The following is a 23898-nucleotide window of genomic DNA, read 5'->3' on the forward strand; positions in this document are numbered from 1 at the left end:
TCCGCCCCAAACGCATCACATCACCCCCTCTGGCTCAGCCCTCGCTGTGCCCGCCCACTTCCGCTCCGGCTCCGCCCACGCGCGTGTATAAGGCGTGGCATCCCAATGAGCTGGGCACTGTGCCCGGGCGCCACTGTCAATCGCGCCGACCCTAGAACTCGCGACCCCGCCGAGGCCCCGCCCCTATCATGCGAGCTGTGACCTGGGCCATCGTGGCCATGCTCCTGCCGCGGGTCTTGGGGGCGATTCCGACGAGGACGCCACGGACAGGGGGCGTCGGTGAGAGCGGACGGGGCGGGGTAGGTCTGGGGTGGCGCGGCGGGCGGGGTGAGGGGGACAAGATGGCAGCAGTGTTGGGGCCAAGAGTAGGGGGCGCGGTTAGAGTGGTGCGGGCGGGGTTAGAGAGTCCAAGATGGCCTCAGGGGTGTGGCCTTGCAGAAGCCAACTTAACTAGGGGGAAAAATGGCGACTTGGGCGGGGCTGAGGAGGAGGCTTGGGTAGGAGCAGCAGTGAAAATCCAAGATAGCGGCGGGGGCGGGGTCAGAACGTGAAAGAAATCTATAAAGGCTGGAAATCCAAGATGGAGACAGGGTTAGGGCTTGGCAGGGGCTGGGCTAGATTGGTGTGGGTGGGATTAGAAAGTCGAAGGGTGGGACTGCAAGAAAGCAGCTGGGTTGGAGCCGCAGTGACAATTCAAGATGGGGGCGGGGACGCCGCGTGTGCGGGTTAGATCAGGAAATATGGTGATGAGAACAGAGCCACAAGAAAACGAGATGGTGGCGGGTATCCAGCACAACAATGAGGGCAGAAGGAGCCAAGATGGTTGGCGACAAAATGTTCTCGGGGTCGCCAGGAACCTCAACAGTGCACCACTCTGCAGCAGCGTAATCCTTTGCAAATCCCCGCCCCTCGGTGCATATTCATGATGATCGCGGTTTTCACTCCGAACTAGGCAAATGAGCATCCCTCCTGCAATAAATATATAAATGAGGGTTGAATCAGCAAGTTGAAGATATGCAAATGAGCCAAGCTGCATAATAAATACGTAAACCAGCTCTGGCTCCCGGGTCAGCACCATGCAAGTGAGTGCTGGATCTCTCATGTTTATGTGAATGAGCTCTATTTACTGATGGATCTGCAAGTGAGCCCTGTCCACCTCATGAATATGCAAATTATTTCTATGCATCATAGATGTGCAAATGATTGCTTTACCTGACATCATGCACACTCAACCTCCACTCATTAATATGTGAATGAATAAGGATTCCAGTCTCCTGGAATGCAAATGAGCTTCTTGTCCTTCATGAATATGCAAATAGGACCAGGTTTTATGATTGGCAGGAGTGAATAAGCCCCGCCCCTCTGATTTCACCACCTCGGCCCTGCCCCCAGGTGACACCCTCTCTGTTGCCATTGTTTGCCATGACCTGGAGAGCGTGGAAGTCACGTGGGGCCCGGGCTCTGCCCACCATGGGCTGTCAGCCAATCTCAGCCTGGAGTTCCGGTGAGGAGCAGGGAGAGAAGGGGCGGAGCCAGGGCCGCTTCCTATTTTCAAATTCTGCCCATGATGCCATTTCCTGTTTCCTTTCCCATGGTTTCGTATTCCCCTTGCCTATTCCTCACTGTCAGTTCCGCTCCAAACTCTGCCCCTTCACTTCCTGTTTTCTCAGTTCCATTTGTACCTATTCCTCACTGTCAGTTCTGCCCCAAACTCTGCCCCTTCACTTCCTGTTTTCTCAGTTCCATTTGTACCCTTGCCTGTGATGCCACTTGTTGTATCGTTTTCCTCATTTCCTGTTCCAGGCCTCCTCTTCACTCCAAGACCCTCCCTAGCACTTCCTCTTCCCCAGTTTCCCTCCCTCTGGGTCCCGTGATGTCACCTCCTGTTTCCTGTTCCCTCAAGTCCCCGCCCCCACCTGTCCAATACTCTCAGGCCCCTTCCTGAAAACCAGGACCTCCCCAGCACTTCCTGTTCATTTCCCATGGCTGTGACATTACTTCCTATACCGGACTTGCAGGTATGGAAACCAGGTCCCCCAGCCCTGCCCACACTACTTTCTGTTGGACAGCGTCAGAGCAGGCTGTGTCCTCCCCATGGGGAAGGGGCTTCTGGAGGTGGTGCTGCGTGAGGGAGGCGGAGCCAAGCTGTTCTCCCGGAAGAAGAAGGCATCGGCCTGGCGTGAGTGCCCTGGGGGCGGGGCCTGGACAGGTACTGGGCGGGGCCTGAGGTATAGTGGGAGGGGCCTGACTGATGGGTGGGTCCCAATCTGAATGCGTTTCAGAGAAAAAGTGGGCGTGGCTTGAGCAAAAAAAAAAGACTGTGGTTGTGATGGTCGTGGCCAGATCAGGATGAGGCGTGGCTTAAAGAGGAAATTGTTTACTCGTCAGAAAGGGGGCGTGGTTCAGTTATTAGAAGATGAGGTAGGTCAAGGTGGGCAGAATCTATTGTATAGCGGGCGGGGCCTAAACCAGGAGTGGGTGTTTCTGAACGAAGTAAGTGTGGATTTTGCAAATTGAATGATGTGGGCAACTTTTGTGGAGGGTCAGGTGTGAATATGGGTGCAGTTTAACCTGGAAGTGAGTATGTCAGACAGGAAGTAGGTATGTTTTGACCTTTTAGAGGATGGGAGGGCCTTGGTTGGCTGGGACAAATAAGAATATGGGTAGAGCCCTAACGGGAAGTGACTATCTTGTAACAGGAAGTGAGGTCATGTGACAGGAAGTGGGTGTGTCCTCTCCATTTGCACTGTGTGTGTGTGTGTGTGTGTGTGTGTGTGTGTGTGTGTGTGTGGGGTCTTGGTGGTCAAGCCTAGTCTGGCCCCAGGAGTGACTCGGTGAACCAGATGTGACCGTGACCCGGAAGTGGCTCTATCTTTACTTCACCCTCTGTTCTCACCCCATCCTCCCCGCAGTGAGGCCCCGCCCTCCATGGAACGTCACCCTGAGCTGGGTAGGGGACACTGTTGCTGTTTCCTGCCCCTCCCACTCTTACCCTGGGCTGGAATATGAGGTGCAGCACAGAGATGACTTCGACCCTGAATGGCAGGCGAGCAGTGGGGCCCGGGCGTGGGGTCTGTGTCAAGGGCAGGGTCTGTGCTGAGGGCGTGGCCCTCCAATGAACTGCCATCTTGTTCTGCCTCCTGGACACTCATGAACCTTACTGTGACCTTTTACCCCCCTCTATCCCCACAGTCGACCTCTGCACCATTCTGCAACCTGACAGTGGGCGGGCTGGACCCTGGGCGCTGCTACGACTTCCGGGTGCGGGCGACGCCCCAGGATTTCTACTATGGCCCCGAGGCGCGGCCCAGCAAGTGGACAGGCGTGGCCAGCCTGCAGGGAGTGGGACCCACAGGTGAAGACTGGGCGATGTGGGGTCCCAAGGTTGGATGATGACATCATGGTTTCTACACTGATGGACAGCCGGGTGGGCGGGGCTCGGGCGTGAGGTCTTGGTGTTGGTTGACGCTCCAGTCATATCCAACAGGAAGCAGGCAGGGCCTGGCAATGATGTCATCGCTCTGGGGACTCCGGGGACAGATGGGAGTGGCTGGGGCATGAAGGTGATGTCATTATCACAAAAGTTTGACAGCCAGTAGGCAGGGCTTATTGATGTCACGGAGGTCAAGCAAGGGGCAGGGCCTGGCGATGATGTCACAGGCTCTTAAATGCCGGCCGCATGGTTGGGTGGGGTTTAGCAATGATATCACTGTAATCGAATGGAGATGACTGAAGAGCGGGTGTGTTGAGGGTCGGCATCTTTCTCACGCGGCTCTGCCCCCTCCCTACCAGGCTCCTGCACTGGCCCCACCCTCCCGAGGACCCCCGGGACCCCCACCCCACCTCTCGCCCTGGCCTGTGGCCTTGCGGTGGCCCTGCTCACCCTGGTGCTGCTCCTGGCCCTGCTGCGGATGCGCAGGTGAGAGGTCAGGGGTCAGAGGTCACAGGGATGGGACACGGATCATGGGGTCACGGCCCGGGTCCGAGGGGTCTGTGTGGCCTTTTGACTCACCTGTGATCCCTGACCCCGCCCCGATACTAGGGTGAAGGAAGCCCTGCTGCCTGGTGTCCCCGACCCCCGCGGCTCCTTCCCTGGCCTCTTCGAGAAACATCATGGGAACTTCCAGGTACCGGGTTTGGGGATCAGGGGTTGCAGGGTCAATGGATGCCTCCCGGGGTTAGGGGAGGCCTTGCCCACCTCCACCAACAGCCAGCGGTTTTGGCCCCGCCCACTTGCTGTTTAGGTCCTGCCCCTTTTCCTCACCAGTCTCCCAGACCTGGCCACTCCCTTCCATTCCCACTTCCTGTCTATGCCCCACCCATTTCCTATAGCGGCCTGCTTACCTCATGTTTAGGTCCCATCCACTTCTGTGGAGTCCAAGTTTCCTCCACCTATTTCCTGTAGAAGCCCCGCCCATCATGTGCACTCCCTCTCTTAGCCCCACCCACTTTCTGTCCCGGACCCATAGGCTTGGATCGCAGATTCTCAGGCTGCTGTCCCTACGGTCCCAGAGCAGGACAAAGATGATGATGTCATCCGGCCTCAGACCAAGGGGGTGGAAACTCAGGAGGATGATGATGTCATTGCCCCGGGGTCCCCATGCCTTGGGGGAGGGGCCCTGATGTCGGTGGGCGGGGCCTCGTTCCTGATGGGAGACAGCGGCTACACCACCCTGTGACAACCCTGTGTTGACCCCTGCCTGGACCCTCGTTGCTGTCACTTATGCCCCGCTTCATTTGCATAAATATGAATTTGTTAATCTGGACTTGTTCTTCATTTGCATAATCTGTCTTGAGCGTGCACGTGGCCAGTGGAGGAGGGTCTGGGGGCATTGCCCTACTTGATTGGTTGGGTCCCGGGGAACTTGTCACAGCCGGCCGGTAGCAAATGCACAACGCCTGACCTCCGGCATCAAAGTCCCCACCGTAAAATCAGTCACAGAAATGGAAGACGTCCGACGTTCACAGGCTTCTGCTTTGGAGATTCATGAAACTATAACCCCTGTGTTTTCAAAAACAAACGTCACATCCTGTCCCCCAAACTCACAGGACGAACTGCACTGCCCTAAGCGCCATTGTGAGAGAAAACTGCACCAAAACCAGACCCAGCCCGGCAATCTCCAGACTCTGCACCTCCATGTCCGCTGTCAAAGCCTCTTCCCATCTCCAGCTCCTCTCTGCTTTGGTCACCACAGCACAATTCTCTCTCTTGGGCATGTTTTATACCCAGAAATAGGTTCTCCCGAAAACGTGTGCCATGGCTTCTGGCTTCTCACAGTCTCAGGGTCTTCAAGGCAACCTCAGTGTCATTTAACATTGCAGCTTCCTGTTAGTGTCTCAGTTCCACACATGATCCTCTCCGCTCCTCAAAGGGCTGAGCCGGGGCACTTTTCCCTCTCCTCCCTCTACAGCACGCGAAGTTCTCGGTGACTCCACCCTCCTGCTGAACCCGTTCTTTCTGCTCACCCCACTCCTGCACCAAGGCTTCACTTCTCATGCACTCACTTCATGGTGCAAAGTCAGCTATCCTGCCTGACACCTTCAGGCCTTCGAAAACAACACCACACCCGGATGATTCTCACACATGTCCACATCCAGCTGCACGGCAAGGTCTAACCTTGGCTATCTCTGGGACACAGCTTATCTCTCAGAAAACAGTTACCAGAAGATTTGACCTCAGTGATGCTGGTTTCTTCATCATTGCTAATTTTTTAACTACAGCTAAACAGCATCAGTTGCTTCAGTTGTCCCTTCTATATTTGCTCCTAAAGCCAGATCCGCATGGACAAAGCTGCTGAGTTCTGCTGCTTGATAAGGGCTGGAACATGGCCCCTTCTTTATATTATCACCAGATTTCTATTGTCTAAGCTTGGCTGTTGTGGAATTTGCTCTGTAGATTACATTGAACTCGAGATCTGCATGGCTCTGTTTCCTGAATGCTGGGATAAAAGTTGTGTAACACTTTGACAAAACCTAAGATTCACTTTACATAAAACTTGTTCTGTACCAGGATGATGTGAATCAGAAATCTGCTTGACTCTCATCTCCTTGGACTGAAGGCCTGTACCACATCAGAATAGTAATCATAATCCATCACTTGCAATTTGACATATAATTTTATCTCCTTATGTCCACATGAAAATAATAACCAGGTAATAATATTGCCTAACATGATACACTTTTCCTGTACAACTGCAAATCCATTAGTTTCGCTGGATAGAATCATGCCCTAACACCACCATTCCTTTAATATCATTGAGTACCATATTTCTACTAGGATGGCCCTTAATGCATGTGCAAATCCAAAGTCTAAAAATCAACATTCCTCAAACAAAAACACAATCAGGCCTATCATAGCAATATTTTAGTCTGGGGTTCCAACTTCTATCTTTGAATTTCCATTGCTAAGAAGAGACACACTGACCAAGGCAACTCCCATAACGACAAGTAGCTTACAGTTTCAAATGTTTAGTCCATTAGCATCATAGCAGGAAGCATGGCAGCATAATGCTGGAGAAGGAGCTGAGAGTTCTGCATCTTCATGAGAAGGAAGCCAGGAAGAGACTGTCTTCCAGCCAAGTAGTATTCTGGGCTATTTTGTACCGACCAGAGGTCGAAAGACAGCCACAATAGTAATTCACTTCCTTCAGAAAGATATGAACTCCCACAAGTTACACCTCCTAATAGTGCCATTTCTTAGACAAGCATATTCAAATCACCGGTTTATTTCTACTATGAATTATTTCATGCATTTAAATATGATTATGACTTGCAAAGGCTTTACCAAATTGATTATATTGATAAGGTTTCTCTCTTGTATGTGTTCTTTTATGTGTTCAGAGACTACAGTTGCATGTAAATGATTTTCAAACTTGAGTGCATTCACAAGATTTTTGTCTAGTTTGTATTCTTTTATGACTTTGGAGACCATAGTGATATGCACGGGCTTTTTCACATTTAGTACATTCAAGGTTTCTCTAAAGTGTGTGTTCCTTTAAGAATTTGGATAGTACAGTGACATGCAAAGGCTTTACTACATTCACTACGATCATTGAGCTCTCCACTATGTTGTGCTCATTAATGTGTTTGGAGATGACCATGATATGCAAAGGCTTCATCACATTGATTACTTTAGTAAAGCTTCTATTTAGCACATTTTCTTTTGTGTATTCAGAGATGACTGTGTCCTGGAAAGGCTTTACTTCATTCGATACATACATACTGTTTCTCTATAGCATGTGTTCTTTTATATATGTGGAGATCACTGTGGCATGCAAGGGCTTAATGAACTGACTACATTCATAGGGTTACCCTCTTGAATATCTTCTATTATGTAGTTGGAGATGACTGTGAATTGCCAAGGTTTTATCACACTGATTATGTTAATAATGATTCACTTCAGTGTGATTTCTTTTGTGTATTTCTAAAGAATTATGATATGCAAAGGCTTTACCACATTGGTAGTATTCATGTGGTTTTTCCTTTGTATATTATCTTTTATGTTGCTGTACATAATTTTGACTTGCAAATGCTTGCATTCATAAGGTTTCTCTATGTGTTCGTTTTTCCCCCATTTTTCTTGTTTACTTTTTAAATTTACATTTCATGTGTTATTCTCTTTCCTGGTTTACCAGACATAAGCCCCCATCACCTACCTATCCCCTTCTTCTATAATGGTGTTCTCCTCTCCATTCACCTCACCTACTGCTCCCCAACATTTCCTTACACTGGGGGTCTAACCTTGGCATCACTAAGGGCTTCTCCTTCCATTGGTGCCCAACAAGGCTATTATTCACTGCTTTATATGCAGTTGGAGCCCTGGGTCAGTTCATGTATAGTCTTTCAGTAGTGGTTTAGTCCCTGGAAGCTCTGGTTGGTTGGCATTGTTGTTCTTATGGGGTTGTAGGCATCTTCAGCTCTTTCAGTCCTTTCTCTAATTCCTCCAACTGGGGTCCTGTTCTCAGTTCAGTGGTTTACTGCTAGCATTCACCTCTGTATTCGATATGCGCTGGCTATGTCTCTCAGGCAACATCTATATCCAGTTTCTGTCAGCATGCACTTCTTGGCATCATCAATCTTATCTAGTTTGGGTGGCTCTCTCTATATATATGGGTTGTATACCCATGTGGGGGCAGGCTCTGAATGGCCATTCCTTCAGTTGCTGCTCCAAACTTGCCTCCATATCCCCTCCTGTGGATATTTTTGTTCTCCTTTTAAGAGGAGTGGAAGCATACGCACTTTGGTGATCCTGCTTCTTGAGCTTCATGTGGTCTCCAGATTGTATCTTGGGTAATTTGAGCTTTTGGGCTAATATCCACTTATCAGTGAGAGCATAGCATGTGTGATTTTCTGTGATTGGATTACCTCACTCAGGAAGATATTTTCTAGTTCAATCCATTTGCCTATGAATTTCATAAAGTCATTGTTTTTGATAGCGGAATAGTATTCCATTGTGTGGATGTGCCACATTTTCTGTATCCACTCCTCTGTTGAAGGGCATCTGGGTTCTTTCCAGCTTCTGGCTATTATAAATAAGGCTACTATTAACATAGTGGAACATGTATTTTTGTTGTATGTTGGAGCATCTTTGGGGTATATGCCCAGGAGAAGTATAGCTGGGTCCTTAGGTAGTGCAATGTTCAATTTTCTGAGGAACCTCCGGACTGATTTCCACAGTGGTTATACCAATTTGCAATCCCACCAACAATGGAGGAGTGTTCCTCTCTCTCTACATCCTCACCAGCATCTGCTGTCCCTGAGTTTTTGATCTTTGCCATTCTGACTGGTGTGAGGTGGAATCTCAGGGTTGTTTTGATTTGCATTTCCCCAGTGACTAAGGATGTTGAACATTTCTTTAGGTGCTTCTCAGCCATTCGATATTCCTCAGCTGAGAATTTTCTCTTTAGCCCTGTCATTTCTTAGGGTTATTTGACTCTCTGGCATCTACCTGCTTGAGTTCTTTGTATATTTTGGATATTAGTCCTCTATCAAATGTAGGACTGGTAAAGATCTTTTCCCAATATGTTGGTTGCTATTTTGTCCCAATGACAGTGTCCTTTGCCTTACAGAAGCTTTGCAGTTTTATGAGTATAAAATTTGTTGATTCTTGATCTTAGAGTATAAACCATTGATGTTTTGTTCAGGAAAATTCTCCAATGTCCATGTGTTCAAGACTCTTCTATTAGTTTGAGTGTATCTGGTTTTATGTGGAGGTCCTTTATGCATTTGGACTTAAGCTTTGTGCAGGGCAATAAGAATGGATCATTTGCATTGTTCTATATGTTGACCTCCAGTTGAATCAGCACCATTTGTTGAAAATGTCTTTTTTCCGTTGGATAGTTTTAGCAACTCTGTCAAAGATCAAGTGACTATAGGTGTGTGGGTTCATTTCTGGGTCTTCAATTCTATACCACTGATCTATCTGCCTGTCTCTGTACAAATACCATACAGTTTTTATCACTATTGCTCTGTAATACTGCTTGAGGTCAGGGATGGTGATTCCCCGCAGAAGTTCTTTTATCATTGAGAGTAGTTTTCTCTATCCTGGGTTTTTGTTATTCCAAATGAATTTCCAAATTGCTCTTTCGATGTCTATGAAGAGTTGAGTTTTATGGGGATTGCATTGAATTTGTAGATTGCTTTTGGCAAAATGGCCATTTTTATTGTATTAATCCTGCCAATCCATGAGCATGGGAGATCTTTCCATCTTCTGAGATCATCTTTGATTTCTTTCTTCAGAGACTTGAAGGTCTTATCATACAGATGTTTCACTTGCTTCATTAGAGTCACACCAAGGTGTTTTATATTATTTGGGACTATTGTGAAGGAGGTCATTTCCCTAATATCTTTCTTAGCCTGTTTGTCCTTTGTGTAGAGAAAGGCTACAGATTTGTTTGAGTTAATTTTATACTCAGTCACTTTGCTGAAGTTGTTTATCAGGCTTAGTAGTTCTCTGGTGGAACTCTTGGGGTCACTTAAGTATACTATCATATCATCTGCAAATAGTGATATTTTGACTTTTTTCTTTCCAATTTGTATCCCTTTGACCTTCTTTGGTTGTCTGCTCTGGCTAGGACTTCGAGTACTATGTTGAAAAGGTAGGGTGAGAGTGGGCAGCCTTTTCTACTCCCTGATTTTAGTGGGATTGTTTCAAGTTTCTTTCCATTTAGTTTAATGTTAGCTACTGGTTTGCTGTATATGGCTTTTAGTGTGTTTAAGTATGGGCCTTGAATTCCTGATCTTCCCAGGACTTTTATCATGAAGGGTTGTTGAATTTTTACAAATGCTTTCTCAGCATCTAATGAAATGATCATGTAATTTTTTTCCTTTGAGTTTGTTTACATAGTGGATTACATTGATGGATTTCTGTATATTAAATCATCCCTGCATCCCTGAAGCCTACTTGATTATGATGGATGATCGTTTTGATGTATTCTTGGATTTGGTTTGCAAGAATTTTATGGAGTATTTTTGTGTCAGTATTCATAAGGGAAATTGGTCTGAAGTTCTCTTTCTTTGTTGGGTCTTTGTGTGATTTAGGTATAAGAGTAATTGTGGCTCCATAGAATTGTGTAGTGTTTCGTCTGTTTCTATTTTGTGGAATAGTTTGGACAGTATGAGGTCTTCTTTGAAGGTCTGATAGACTTCTACACTTAACCCATCTGGCCTGGGATCTTTTTGGTTGTGAGATTTTTAATGATTGCTTCTATTTCTTTAGGAGTTATGGAAGTGTTAGATGGTTTATCTGTTCCTGAATTAACCTTGGTACGTTGTATTTTTCTAGAAAATTGTCCATTTCCTCCAGATTTTCCAGTTTTGTTGAATATTGGCTTTTGTAGTAGGACCTGATGATTTTTTGAATTTCCTCAGTTTGTGTTGTTATGACTCCCTTTTCATTTCTGATTTTGTTTATTTGCATACTGTCTCTGTGCCCTCTGGTTAGTCTGGCTAAAGGTTTGTCTATCTTGTTGATTTTCTCAAAGAATCAGCTCTTGGTTTTGTTAATTCTTTGTATAGTCATTTTGTTTCTACTTTGTTGATTTCAGCCCTGAGTTTGATTATTTCCTGCCTTCTACTCCTCTTGGTTGAATTTGCTTCTTTTTGTTCTAGAGCTTTCAGGTGTGCTGTCAAGCTGCTAATGTATGCTATCTCCTGTTTCTTTTTGCAGGCACTCAGAGCTCTGAATTTTCCTCTTAGCATTGCTTTCATTGTGTCCCATAAGTTTGGGTATGTTGTGCCTTCATTTTCATTAAATTCTAAAAAGTCCTTAATTTCTTTGTTTCTTCCTGACCAAGTTATCATTGAGTATAGTGTTGTTCAACTTCTATGTGTATATGAGCTTTCTGTTGTTTTTGTTGTTATTGAAGACCAGCCTTAGTCCATGGTGATTTGATAGGATGCATGTGATTATTTCTCTCTTCTTGTATCTTTTGAGACCTGTTTTGTGGTCGATTATATGGTCAGTTTTGGAGAAGGTACCATGAGGTGCTCAGAAGAAGGTATATTCTTTTGTTTTAGAATGGAATGTTCTATAAATATCTGTTAAGTCCATTTGGTTTGTCTCTCTATATCTCTGTTTAATTCCTGTTCCCATGATCTGTCCATTGGTGAGAATGGGGTGTTGAAATCTCCTACTATTATTGTGTGAGGTGCAATGTGTGCTTTGAGTTTCAGTAAGGTTTCTTTTATGAATATGGGTGCCCTCGCATTTGGAGCATAGATATTTAGGATTGAGAGTTCATCTTGGTGAATTTTTCCTTTTATGAATATGAAGGGTCCTTTATTATCTTTTTTGATAACTTTTGATTGAAAGTAAATTTTATTCGATATTAGAATGGCTACTCCAGCTTGTTTCTTTGTACTATTTGCTTGGAAAGTTGTTTTCCAATCTTTTACTCCCAGGTAGTGTTTGTCATTTTCTCTGAGGTATGTTTCCTGTGTGCAGCAAAATGCTGGGTCGTTTTTACATATGCAGTCTTTTTCTATGTCTTTTTATTGGTGAATTGAGTCCATTGTTGTTAAGAGATATTAAGGAATAGTGATTGTTGTTAGAGGTGGAGTTATGTTTGTGTGTCTCTCTTCTTTTGGTTTCATTGCAAGGAGATTATCTTCTTGATTTTTCTAGGGTGTAGTTTCCCTCTTTATGTTGGAGTTTTCCATCTATTATCCTTTGTAGGGCTGGATTTGTAGAAAGATACTGTGTAAATTTGGTTTTGTCATGGAATATCTTGGTTTCTCCATCTATATTAATTGAGAGTTTGCTGGATGTAGTAGCCTGGGCTGGCATTTGTGGTCTCTTTGGGTCTGTATGACATCTGTCCAGGATCTTCTGGCTTTCACAGTCTTTGGTGAGAAGTCTGGTGTAATTCTGATAGGTCTGCCTTTGTATGTTATTTGACCTTTTCCCCTTACTGCTTTTAATATTCTTTCTTAGTTTTGTGTTTTGGCATTCTGACTATTATGTGATAGGGAGAATTTCTTTTCTGGTCCAATCTATTTGGAGTTCCCTAGGCTTCTTGTATGTTTATAGGCATCTCTTTCTTTAGGTAGGGAAGTTTTCTTCTATAATTTTGTTGAAGATATTTACTGGCCCTCTAAGTTGGGAATCTTTACTTTCTTCTATACCTATTATCCTTAGGTTTGATCTCATTGTGTCCTGTATTTCCTGTATGTTTTGGATTAGGAGCTTTTTGCATTTTACATTATCCTTGATGGTTGTGTCAATGTTTTCTATGGCATCTTCTATCCCTGAGATTCTCTCCTCTATTTCCTGTATTCTGTTGGTGATGCTTGCATTTATATCTCCTGATCTCTTCCCTAAGTTTTCTATCTCCAGGGTTGTCTCCCTTAGTGCTTTCTTTATTGTTTCTATTTCCATTTTTAGATCTTGGATTGTTTTGTTTAATTCCTTTGCCTGTTTGGTTGTGTTTTCCTGTAATTCTTTAAGGGATTTTTGTGTTTCCTCTTTAAGGGCTTCTACTTGTTTCGTTGTGTTGTCCTGTATTTTTTAAAGGGAGTTATTTCTGTCCTTCTTAAAGTCCTCCATTATCATCATAAAATGTGACTTTAATTCTATCTTGCTTTTCCAGTGTGTTTGTATATCCATTATTTTCTTTGGTGGGAGAACTTGACTCATCTTGGTTTCTGTTGCTTAGGTTCCTGCACTTGTCTCTCGCCATCAGGTTGTCTCTGGTGTTAGCTTGTCTTGCTGTCTCTGACAGTGGCTAGACCCTCCTGTAGGCCTGTGTGTCACACTTCTGTAGACCTGTTTTCTTTCAGCTGCATCTGGGAACAGAGAGCTCTGCTCTTAGGTGTGTAGGTGCTCCTGATGACTGTCTTTCAGCTCTCAGTGCAGGCAGAAACCTGAAGGGTGCTCAGGTCCCTGTGCTCAGGAGGCACAGATGGTACTAGGTGATTTCCTCTTGGGTCAGGAATGTGGGCAGAAAGTAGTCTCCTCTGAGTTCTCAGGAGTGCCTGTACTTCTGAGGGCCCAGCTCTCTCCCTCCATGGGATTTCCAGATTTTTTTTCATAATTACAAATATGGGTGAATTAAAGTCTTGACCTTTGATTGAATTATAAACTACAGCTAATGGAACATGTGTGTGTGTGTGTGTGTGTGTGTGTGTGTGTGTGTGTGTTTCTTTTGCAATATTAGAGCATAACCATAATTTTGGAAAGCAAATCTCAATTTTCAACAGAATAAACAATTCATTCTCACTAAAATCAATACCAAGTGAATTATGTTCTTGTTACAAAGTTTGTGCCAGTTTTTATGTATGAATTCATCATAGTGCAGCTTTTAATACCTTATTATAGAGACATGGTTTTAAATACTAAGTTTTATAATTCTGGTTTCTAGAACAAATTACATAAAATAGTATCTTAATTTAGAGGTACCTTTAGAGAATTGTTTCCCTGGGTTGGCTCATGCCACATGTTGTTGTTTAGAATGACTCCAACAGTGAATTACCAGTTTTAAGCTAACATTCTGGATATTACAATTTTTAATCATACCCAATAATTTATAAGCCAGTACTCTATAATCAAGACATGCAGAGCATATTTATACTTTTAAACCAGCCAGAAGCAAACATGAACTGGCTACACACATTTACTTATTTAATCCAGACAAAATTTTCTCACTGTTTCTTGTTGTAATTTTAAGAGAGAAGCACCTTGTCACCTGCTGAAGCCAGTAAACACAATTGCAGAGATTTCTCTAGGAAAAAACAGCCATTAGCTTCCTTACCATAGGAGCTGGGAAGCTGCTGGCTCCTTTAAGAGCAGCTTGTGCAGACAATCTACCTCTAGCAGGGCTTCTCCAGCTGAGGTAGACTCCCAGCTACAGGTGCCGGGGCAACTTAACAGTTTTTGTTGTGCGAATTGAGACTGCTTTTTCTTTTCTGAACAAGTTAAAACTAAATCAAGGGGTGGGTAGCCAGCAGATAACATCTTAACCATTTTCTCTTTTCAACATGAAACAGTAATAATCAAGCCAAGAAACGGTGAGTGTCCAAAACATCCTTAATTAAAAGCCCACAAAGAAAAAAAATATCTACCAGGACCTTTTGAGGTCCATGAACTGTGTAATGACCTGTTAACTGTATTCAAATTTTTTTCCAAGTTAGTATATATACCATTCTTTGCTCCGGCAGCCATGTTCAGTGTGTACATGAGTTAAGAGATTCTCCAAATTTTGTTCTTTAAACCCTGCTCCTCTCACTTGTAACAGTCCTTTGAGACTGCTAATGAATGCTTTGCCCTGTCCCATTTACTACAATCTCCCTAGGTGAATGAGTGTTGGGTAAGACACCATGCTCAACCTAGCCTGTCTGACTGTTTGCTTTCTATTTTACTTTTGATGGGTACAGTCCTTACAGCAGCAAGCAAAAAATGAGGCCCACAAAAAACCAAAATTTCCTAGCAGCCCCAAAGTGAGAACTGGATAATATTCATGGACTTACCTTTTACCCCACAGTCGATTTCTTTTAGTTTCATTTTCCCAGAACACTGTGATCAATGCAGCAATTCTCATTGAGGTCCTCTGTACTCAGGTCCCTGTTCAGGAGCTACCTGTGGCCTTCCAGCAGCTCTAGGTTGAGCAGGGATCGCCTAAGGGGAGAGGAACTGTAATTGGGTGAGATGGGACGAAAGAATCATGGAGCCAAGACAACTGTGCTGATGAAGACTCAAAGTTTATTTCTGTAGCTCCAGCTTATAAGCACTTCAGCAAACAAAGCTCTTCTTGAGAAAGTTTTTATACATATTAAACATAAATGCGTGTTCCTTTGCCTGCACACACTGATCTCTCACCTTGGCTACACAGACTGCTCTCATGGGGGTACTCTGGCTCCCAACAACAACAACAACAACAACAACAACAACAAAAAAACCACTAAGAGACGAAATGAATACCCTGTAGGTCTGATTTTTTTTAATGTGTAATAGTGATACTATTGACTCAGTGAGAACATCAAGAATAATTGGCCACCATTTTAGCTTGTACAATGTGAGTTATATTGTACACATGGCCTATGCTTTATTTATGATATAATTACCAAAGAGGAGCACCGAGTCCCATGATTGCTTCCACCTTATGAGTATCTCTCAGTGAAACTTAGAACCACCAAAGAAGTAGTGATTTTCTGTTCTGTGTGAACTGGGCCCCATAGTAAAGATATTCCTCATCAGGGCATTCCAGGCTCTACTTTCCTTGGGGCAGGAAAGAAGATGTTGATACAATGAAAAAGAGGACTAGGAAGGCAGATGAGAGAAAATATAGAAGCTGATTTCACATAGCAGAACAAATCCCTTTCCTTAACCCTGAGCTTAACCCTAACCCTAATATTTCTTCTTAGTGTAATAGGGATTCTATTGACTCAGTGGGACCATCAAAAATAATGGTGGCGGGGTTGGGGATTTAGCTCAGTGGTAGAGCGCTTGCCTAGCAAGCGCAAGGCCCTGGGTTTGGTCCCCAGCTCCGAAAAAAAAAGAAAAAAAAAATAATGGTGGCTACCTTAACCCTAACCCTGCGCCTAAACCTGAAACTTACCCTAAACTTCTAACTCTATCCTAACCTTCACTCCTAAATTTCCTAGCCACCTAACCCTAATCCTAACAACTCCCATCCGATCCTAAACATGGCCCTCTAATCCCCTAACTGTAACTCTAATGCTGCTTACTGAAGGGGATATTTCTTTTCTTTTTCTTTCTTTCTTTTTTTTTTATTAACTTGAGTATTTCTTATATACATTTCGAGTGTTATTCCCTTTCCCGGTTTCCGGGCAAACATCCCCCTCCCCCCTCCCCTTTCTTATCGGTGTTCCCCTCCCAACCCTCCCCCCATTGCCGCCCTCCCCCCAACAATCTAGTTCACTGGGGGTTCAGTCTTAGCAGGACCCAGGGCTTCCCCTGAAGGGGATATTTCTTAATTATACCTTTTGAAGTGAGAAATTCTTGCTTAATCTTGATTGTTTGAGATGTTAAGATCCACCTTTAATCTAGGCAATAGATTCTTTGACAATATACATACATAAAGGCCATTAAATAGGATAGTTCTTTCGTTTTATCTACTTGCCCTACATTTTTTGGCAAGATAATTTGTTTATTTGTTTTTTAAAATTGGCATTAGTAAGTACTTATATCTACAGAATTCTGGTAAGTACTGAAGATCTGCTGAGATATCCAGCAACATGAACTCAATGAGTCATTAATTTTTCTCCTTTCCCTTGGCCAACAACTGTTTTTGGCCAGGTGGATAAGGCCAACAACTGTTTTGGGTCAGGTAGATCACTGTCTGTGAGACATTCTTTTAAATCTCCTTTCTATATACATAGATCCATTCTCTCTATGAGATGAGGTATATTTATCTAGAGAACCTGTACTAATAGAACTGTTGTTTTTCTCCACTGTGCCATTGAGGAAGATTTGCTGGCTAACAATTGTGCTCCACAGTGTTTGTCATCTGTTTCCAGTTTTTCTCCTTGTGTTGTTTCATACCTATCATCTGGTGAAAGGGAGCTGCAGATTCCCTGGGACAAGTATGAAGATGCAAAACAAAATTATTGTTTTCTAGAAAAAAAACCCTCTTTAATATCGATAGACTCGGCACCCTTCTACTTGTGGATCAGATTGATACCTCTGCTGCACCTGAGTAATGTGCTATGCAAGCTATTCACCTTGATTACAGAAGGAAGCTAAGTGCTTCGAGGAAAGCTCAGGCAAGGTCTGAAGTCATGTCCTAGGGACTGAAGGATCATTGTTCACAAATGGAAGGAGCAAGCAGCTGAATAGCCTGAGCTGGAATTATGGGACCTCCCCCAGGGCTGGGTTGGGCAAGAGTCCTCTAGGTCAGGCACAAATGCTAATGGGTGAAAACCACTTATCTGGAAAAGGTCTGGGTCTGGATTGGAAGCACACTTTAAACTTGACGAGTACTCACTCACTGGCCAAGGCCTCCAGGTGGTCCTGCCAATCAGATGAGGAGGAGGGTTCCTCTGAGTGCCTTGCTACACATTCATTTTTGGCTGTGTAGGCTCAAATGCTCTTCCTTGTTCTGCTTTGAGCACTGCTGTTGGGTGCTGCAGGGGACCTCAAGTAAACTCCAAAGTGAAGACATGGTGAGCACAGGGTCACTGCACACAATGGGAAGGACCAGGCAGCTGAGCAGTGGGGGCTGTGGTGGTTGGTCCTTTATGGGGCTGGATGGGAAGCATCAGCCAGATCTAGCGACCTGTGAGGTCTCTTTTCAAGCTCCTTGTTTACTAGATCAGAAGGTGACCTCTGAATAACTTCATTATCATGGCTGAATCTGCCCAAATCATTTGGACCATTGACTTGCTTGTAGACACATCATGTGTGGTTTGTTTGACTCTGTAGCCCATGTGGCCAAATCCTTTGCCTTTCATAGTATACATTAAGAAGACAGGTATCAATCTTATAGGTCTGATTTTATATGTTACTTGTTTGTGGTTTTTCTTTTTGTTGTTTTTTCTGTTGCAGTTTTTCATGTTTCTTTCCTTTACATGTTTAATGTTTTGATTATTATGTGGCAAAGGGACATTTTTTTGTCCAATCTATTTGGCATTTTGGATGCTTCTTGTACCTTAATAGGCATCTTCTTCTTTACTTTAGGGAAAATTTCATTTATTGTTTCATTGAGAATATTTTCTAGACTTTGAGCTGGTATTCTCCTTCTTCTATTGCAATCAATTGTAGTTTTTGCCTTCTCATATGTTGTGGAATTCCTGGTTGTTTAGTGACAGGAAACTTTTAGAATCCACATTTTTAGCTGATGTATTCACTTTTTAAAATTAATCCTTTTTTTATCATTATTAACTTGGGTGTTTCTTATTTACATTTCGAATGTTATTCCCTTTCCCAGTTTCCAGACAAACATCCCCCTAACTCCCCCCCTCCCCTCCCCATTCTCCCCCCATTACTGCACTCTCCCCAACAATCATGTTCACTGGGGATTCAGTCTTAGCAGGACCAAGGACCAAGGGCTTCCCCTTCCACTGGTGCTCTTACAAGGCTATTCATTGCTACCTATGAGGTTGGAGCCCAGGGTCAGTCCATGTATAGTCTTTGAGTAGTGGCTTAGTCCCTGGAATCTCTGGTTAATTGGCATTGTTGTTCATATGGGGTCTCAAGCCCCTTCAAGCTCTTCGAGTTCTTTCTCTGATTCCTTAAACAGGGGTCCCATTCTCAGTTTAGTGTTTGCTGCTGGCATTTGCCTATGTATTTGCCATATTCTGGCTGTGTCTCTCAGGAGAGATCTACATCCGGTTCCTGTCAGCCTGCACTTCTTTGCTTCATCCATCTTATCTAGTTTGGTGGCTGTATATGTATGGGCCACAGGTGGAGCAGGCTTTGAATGGACATTCCTTCAGCCTCTGTTCTAAACTTTGCCTCCCTATTCCCTCCCAAGGGTATGCTTTTTCCCCTTTTAAAGGAGTGAAGCATTTGCATTTTGGTCATCCTTCTTGAGTTTCATGTGTTCTCTGCATCTAGGGTAATTTGAGCATTTGGGCTAATAGCCACTTATCAATGAGTGCATACCATGTGTGTTTTTCTGTGATTGGGTCACCTCACTCAGGATGAGATTTTCCAGTTCCATCCATTTGCCTATGAATTTCATAAAGTCATTGTTTTTGATAGCTGACTAGTATTCCATGGTGTAGATGTACCACATTTTCTGTATCTATTCCTCTGTTGAACGGCATCTGGGTTCTTTCCAGCTTCTGGCTATTATAAATAAGGCTGCTATGAACATAGTGGAACTTGTGTCTTTGTTGTATGTTGGAACACTTTTGGGTATATGCCCAGGAGAGATATAGCTGGGTCCTCAGGTAGTGCAATGTCCAATTTTCTGAGGAACCTCCAGACTGATTTCCAGAATGGTTGTACCAGTCTGCAATCCCACCAACAATGGAGTGTTTCTCTTTCTCCACACCCTCGCCAGCATCTGCTGTCACCTGAGTTTTTGATCTTAGCCATTCTCACTGGTGTGAGGTGGAATCTCAGGGTTGTTTTGATTTGCATTTCCCTTATGACTAACGATGTTGAACATTTCTTTAGGTGTTTCTCAGCCATTCAGCATTCCTTAGCTGTGAATCCTTTGTTTAGCTCTGAACCCCATTTTGTAATAGGGTTATTTGTCTCCCTGCAGTCTAACTTCTTGTGTTCTTTGTATATTTTGGATATAAGCCCTCTATCAGTTATAGGATTCATAAAGATCTTTTCCCAATCTATTAGTTGCCCTTTTGTCCTAACAACAGCGCCCTTTGCCTTATAGAAGCTTTGCAGTTTTATGAGATCCCATTTGTTGATTCTTGCTCTTAGAGCATAAGCCATTGATGTTTTGTTCAGGAAATTTTCTCCAGTGCCCATGTGTTCGAGATTCTTCCCTAGTTTTTCTTCTATTAGTTTAAGTGTATCTGGTTTGATGTGGAGGTCCTTGATCCACTTGGATGTAAGCTTTGTACAGGGTGATAAGCATGGATCGATCTGCATTCTTCTACATGCTGACCTCCAGTTGAACCAAACCATTTGCTGAAAATGCTATCTTTTTTCCATTGGATGGTTTTGGCTCCTTTGTCAAAAATCAAGTGACCATAGGTGTGTGGGTTCATTTCTGGGTCTTCAATTCTATTCCACTGGTCTGTCTGTCTCTGTACCAATACCATGCAGTTTTTATCACTATTGCTCTGTAATACTGCTTGAATTCAGGAATAGTGATTCCCCCTGAAGTCCTTTTATTGTTGAGGATAGTTTGAGCTATCCTGGGTTTTTTGTTATTCCAGATGAATTTGCAAATTGTTCTGTCTAACTCTCTGAAGAATTGGATTGGTACTTTGATGGGGATTGCACTGAATCTGTAGATCGCTTTTGGTAAAATGGCCATTTTTACTATATTAATCCTGCCAATCCATGAGCGTGGGAGATTTTTCCATCTTCTGAGGGAGGGGGAGGGGTTGGGGAATGTTGGCCCAGAAACCGGGAAAGGGAATAACAATCGAAATATAAATAAGAAACACCCAAGTTAATAAAGATGAGAAATAAATAAATAAATCAAAGCTTAATATGAGAAAAAAAAAGAAAAGAAATGAGATGGCAAGTCTGCCACAACAGAACAAAAAGTATTTCATATACTGAAGATGAGTGTTTTCAGGGTCTAGCATTTCTGCAGCTGCAGCTCCACGCATACTCCATTTATTCCTCAAGCAACTCAGCACCACCCTGTTCTGAAGACTGTTCTTGCCTCTGGTCCCTCTGCATCACATCTGTCAGATCTTGGCTCTTTACCTATTGCTAGACACATCTTTGCAAATTATCACCTTCTAAGAAAGGAGGTTTCTTGTAATTCAGTCTGAAGTAGAGTCCGCCATTTCTTTCCTACTCTATGTTGTTTTCTCCTCTGCATTTTCCATGTAAAATTGTCTTGCTTATGGATATATTGATTTATTTATACCCTACTTTTAAAATTCTGTAGGATAAAACTCCGTAGTCAAAGGAATCTTTTTTACTTGAATTACTATTGTGTTTCTAACATATTTAACAATCATAATTGTTCATCGAACATTTGTGAAATGAAGGAAAAAGAATTGTCAAAGAAGACCAAAGGGTCCAATTTTAACTTTGGAAAATAATTTTGGGTGTGATGTATGGCCACTTTGGGGACTGACATTTATTTTATTGGACAGTAATTCCAAAAACCTTATGGTGTATTGTATGCGTTGTGGGAGTATTTTTTTGTTTGTGTTTTTTTTTTTCAGAAAATGATGTTTCTTTCTTTCTGTTTTTGACATTATCCCATATGTAAAAGACAATTTTTGGCCATATTATTGTATTTACTGATGACATGGGAGAAATAATATGAAGAATTTAATAGTTTTCCTGATGATAATAGACTATTGTTGTGAGGTTAATGCTCCTGGGAGTTTCCACTTTATGAAAAGTAAACTTGAATGCCTAAGTTTAGGAGTTGAAGAAAGAGATTTTGTCTCTCTCCTTTATTTCTTTCAAGTTTGCCACGTCCCTTATTATAAACTTAGAGGTTTATGCAATGAATGAGATAATAGTCAGTATTTGGGTCTACTTTATGTCTTCCAAACATGATGATTCATTAATATTAATTCAGAAGTTCTTTCAGAATTAAAAGAACAATGTGTTCCCCAATGGACCAAATCTCTGTAATAAAATCTGTCTCTTATCAGAAAAAAAAGTTCCCTCTGTCTCTTTACAGTATTTAGTGTCAAATTGAAAATAGCAAAATAAAAAAACAACAGTTTGCAATCTCTGTAGGTTTTGCACACAGTTAACTATCAGCTCTTTTTCTTTTGAATTACTAGATATTCAGAATTTATCCAACATTTCTTCAATATATTTTCAATATTCATAGTTGGTCATTAAAAATGGACAGAGTGAAATGTCAATCAGTTGGTGTACATAAAATAAGCTAATTGAAATATTAATGTACTAATTTAAAACATAAAAGAAATAGATAAAACTATTATCAGTATATTCTTTTTTTTTAAAGAAGAATGGAACTTAATCTTTATTTACAGGACACAACAGGGTACGAAATTCCACATAGAAATAAACTCAGAGGACAGCTTCATAAAGTATGTACAGTTTATAACTGTTCAAGTATAGTTTCTTTTGTAAAAAGTGCTACAATAACAAACCCATTTAAAAAGAGTTCTTAGTAGAGAAACAGTAAGACAAATGTATGAGAACACAGCATAGCACAGCCCATACCTAACAACTTTGTGCTTTGGCTGGACATTAGAAGTTAAAGGTCCCGGGAGCTCCATCCTGAACTTGGAAGGCGAAGCCTTCAGAGGTAGTTTCTGGCACCACATTTTGATCTTCCTCTTCCTCCACTGAGAAGTACTTCTCGGTTAGGTTCAACGAGGCCTTGTATACAGACTCGTTCTCATGGCTCTGTAGTGCTTCAATTTTATCCAAGCCTACACACTCTTCAATCATTATACTGAGTTTTTCTGTCTCACCTAGTTTCTCTGCAGCCTGAAAGATATTTGAAATGGCATCAAGAATAACCTGAATAATTTTGGTATCTTTTGCACTCAAGAGGTTCATCAAAGGTTCTATTATTCTACAATGAACCAGATACACAATCTGTTCAACAGTTCCGCAGCTGGTATAATTGGTTATAACCCATGCAGCTTCCTTCTGTGTCTTAAAGTCTGCCTTAGAGAGGACACCAACAAGAAACAGAACGAGGCCATGATTCACCATTTGCTGTATCTGGTCCTGGCGCCTGGCGGTAATGTTCGACATTGTCCATGTGGCCTCCTTCTGAATATTAGTTTTGGGGTTTGTTAGCAGACTAGGAAAGCCTGCATCAATCACTTTCTGAGTCTATTCATCTGTTCCGGTGACAATATTCCCTATGGCTCTCAGTGCCGGCGTCACAATGGGCAGTTCAGTAGCTCCTAGAAGCTTCACAAGTTGGGGAACAACTCCCTTCTTCACAACCATCTCAATGTGCTCAGTTGGCCCATCAGTCAGGTGGGTAATGTCCCAGCAGGAGTCTGCTAATACTTCTGGATCGTTGTGGTGTAGGAGTCGAACTAGAGTAGGAAGGATCTGCTCAGCAGCATCTAATGGGGTGCAGGATTCTTGTTTCGACAGAGGTTTGAAAGTGTCCAGGTAAGATTCCGTAAGTAACCACATGCCAAGGATGACAGATCAGGAACTGCAAGAAGTGCCAACAGTGGGTCAATTGCACCATGTTTGATAACTAAGTCTCGGAAAACTGAGCCATCACCTGCAATCTTTCCAAGAGCCCACACAGCTTGCTCGCTGATGTGAGCATGGGGAGATGCCGAGAGAGAAATAAATGCTGGGACAGCACCTCCGTCCACCACAGCCTTGGTCTGTTCAGATGTTCCAGAAGCAATGTTGGTGAGCGCCCAAGCAGATTCAAACTGAGTGGGACTACAATCCATTTTGCCCAAGAAGGACACAAATTTTGGGATCAAACCAGCCCGGATGATGTTGTCTATAGGAGGCTGCTTCTCTCTAGAAAGCAGTTTCCGAGCAGCTTGAGTAGCTTGGAGCTGGCTTTCCAAATTGTTACTGTTTATACCTTTAACAATGTCCTCAACAGACCAATTTACAGTACCCTGGTTGTTTTGGTTTTCCTGTAGTGGAGACGTAGCTTCATCAGGGAATGAGCTGACGTTCCTCCTTTTCAGCATCTGGTCATCTTTTTTAGCTTTCCTAAGTTCCACATTAACCTCTATTCGGCGAGGCCACATTTCTGTCCTGTCTTTCCCCTTGTTCTTGAATCTGTTAAGCCGGGCAGGTGTTGAGTTAGCATTCTCGTTGGTGCTGCAGGAACAAGGAGGAAGGAAAGCTGCGTAGCGGGT

At 43.2% G+C, this 23898-nt stretch overlaps 1 protein-coding gene and 1 pseudogene across 7 annotated transcripts; one reads left to right on the forward strand and one right to left on the reverse strand.

The window, feature by feature from the left end:
- The first annotated feature begins 91 nt into the window (after positions 1-91).
- On the forward strand, positions 92-4766 carry Crlf2 (cytokine receptor-like factor 2). 7 transcript variants are annotated; one of them, NM_134465.2, is given in 8 exon segments: positions 92-279; positions 1393-1504; positions 2019-2179; positions 2913-3046; positions 3193-3355; positions 3793-3919; positions 4043-4127; positions 4470-4766. In NM_134465.2, coding segments are annotated over 8 exon segments (1083 nt in total). In that variant the 5' UTR covers positions 92-188; the 3' UTR covers positions 4680-4766.
- Kpna1-ps2 (karyopherin subunit alpha 1, pseudogene 2) lies at positions 494-23898 on the reverse strand (annotated as a pseudogene).

This window comes from Rattus norvegicus, chromosome 14 (genome assembly GCF_021556685.1).
Source record: "Rattus norvegicus strain SHRSP/BbbUtx chromosome 14, alternate assembly SHRSP_T2T, whole genome shotgun sequence".
Classification (NCBI taxonomy): Eukaryota; Metazoa; Chordata; class Mammalia; order Rodentia; family Muridae; genus Rattus; species Rattus norvegicus.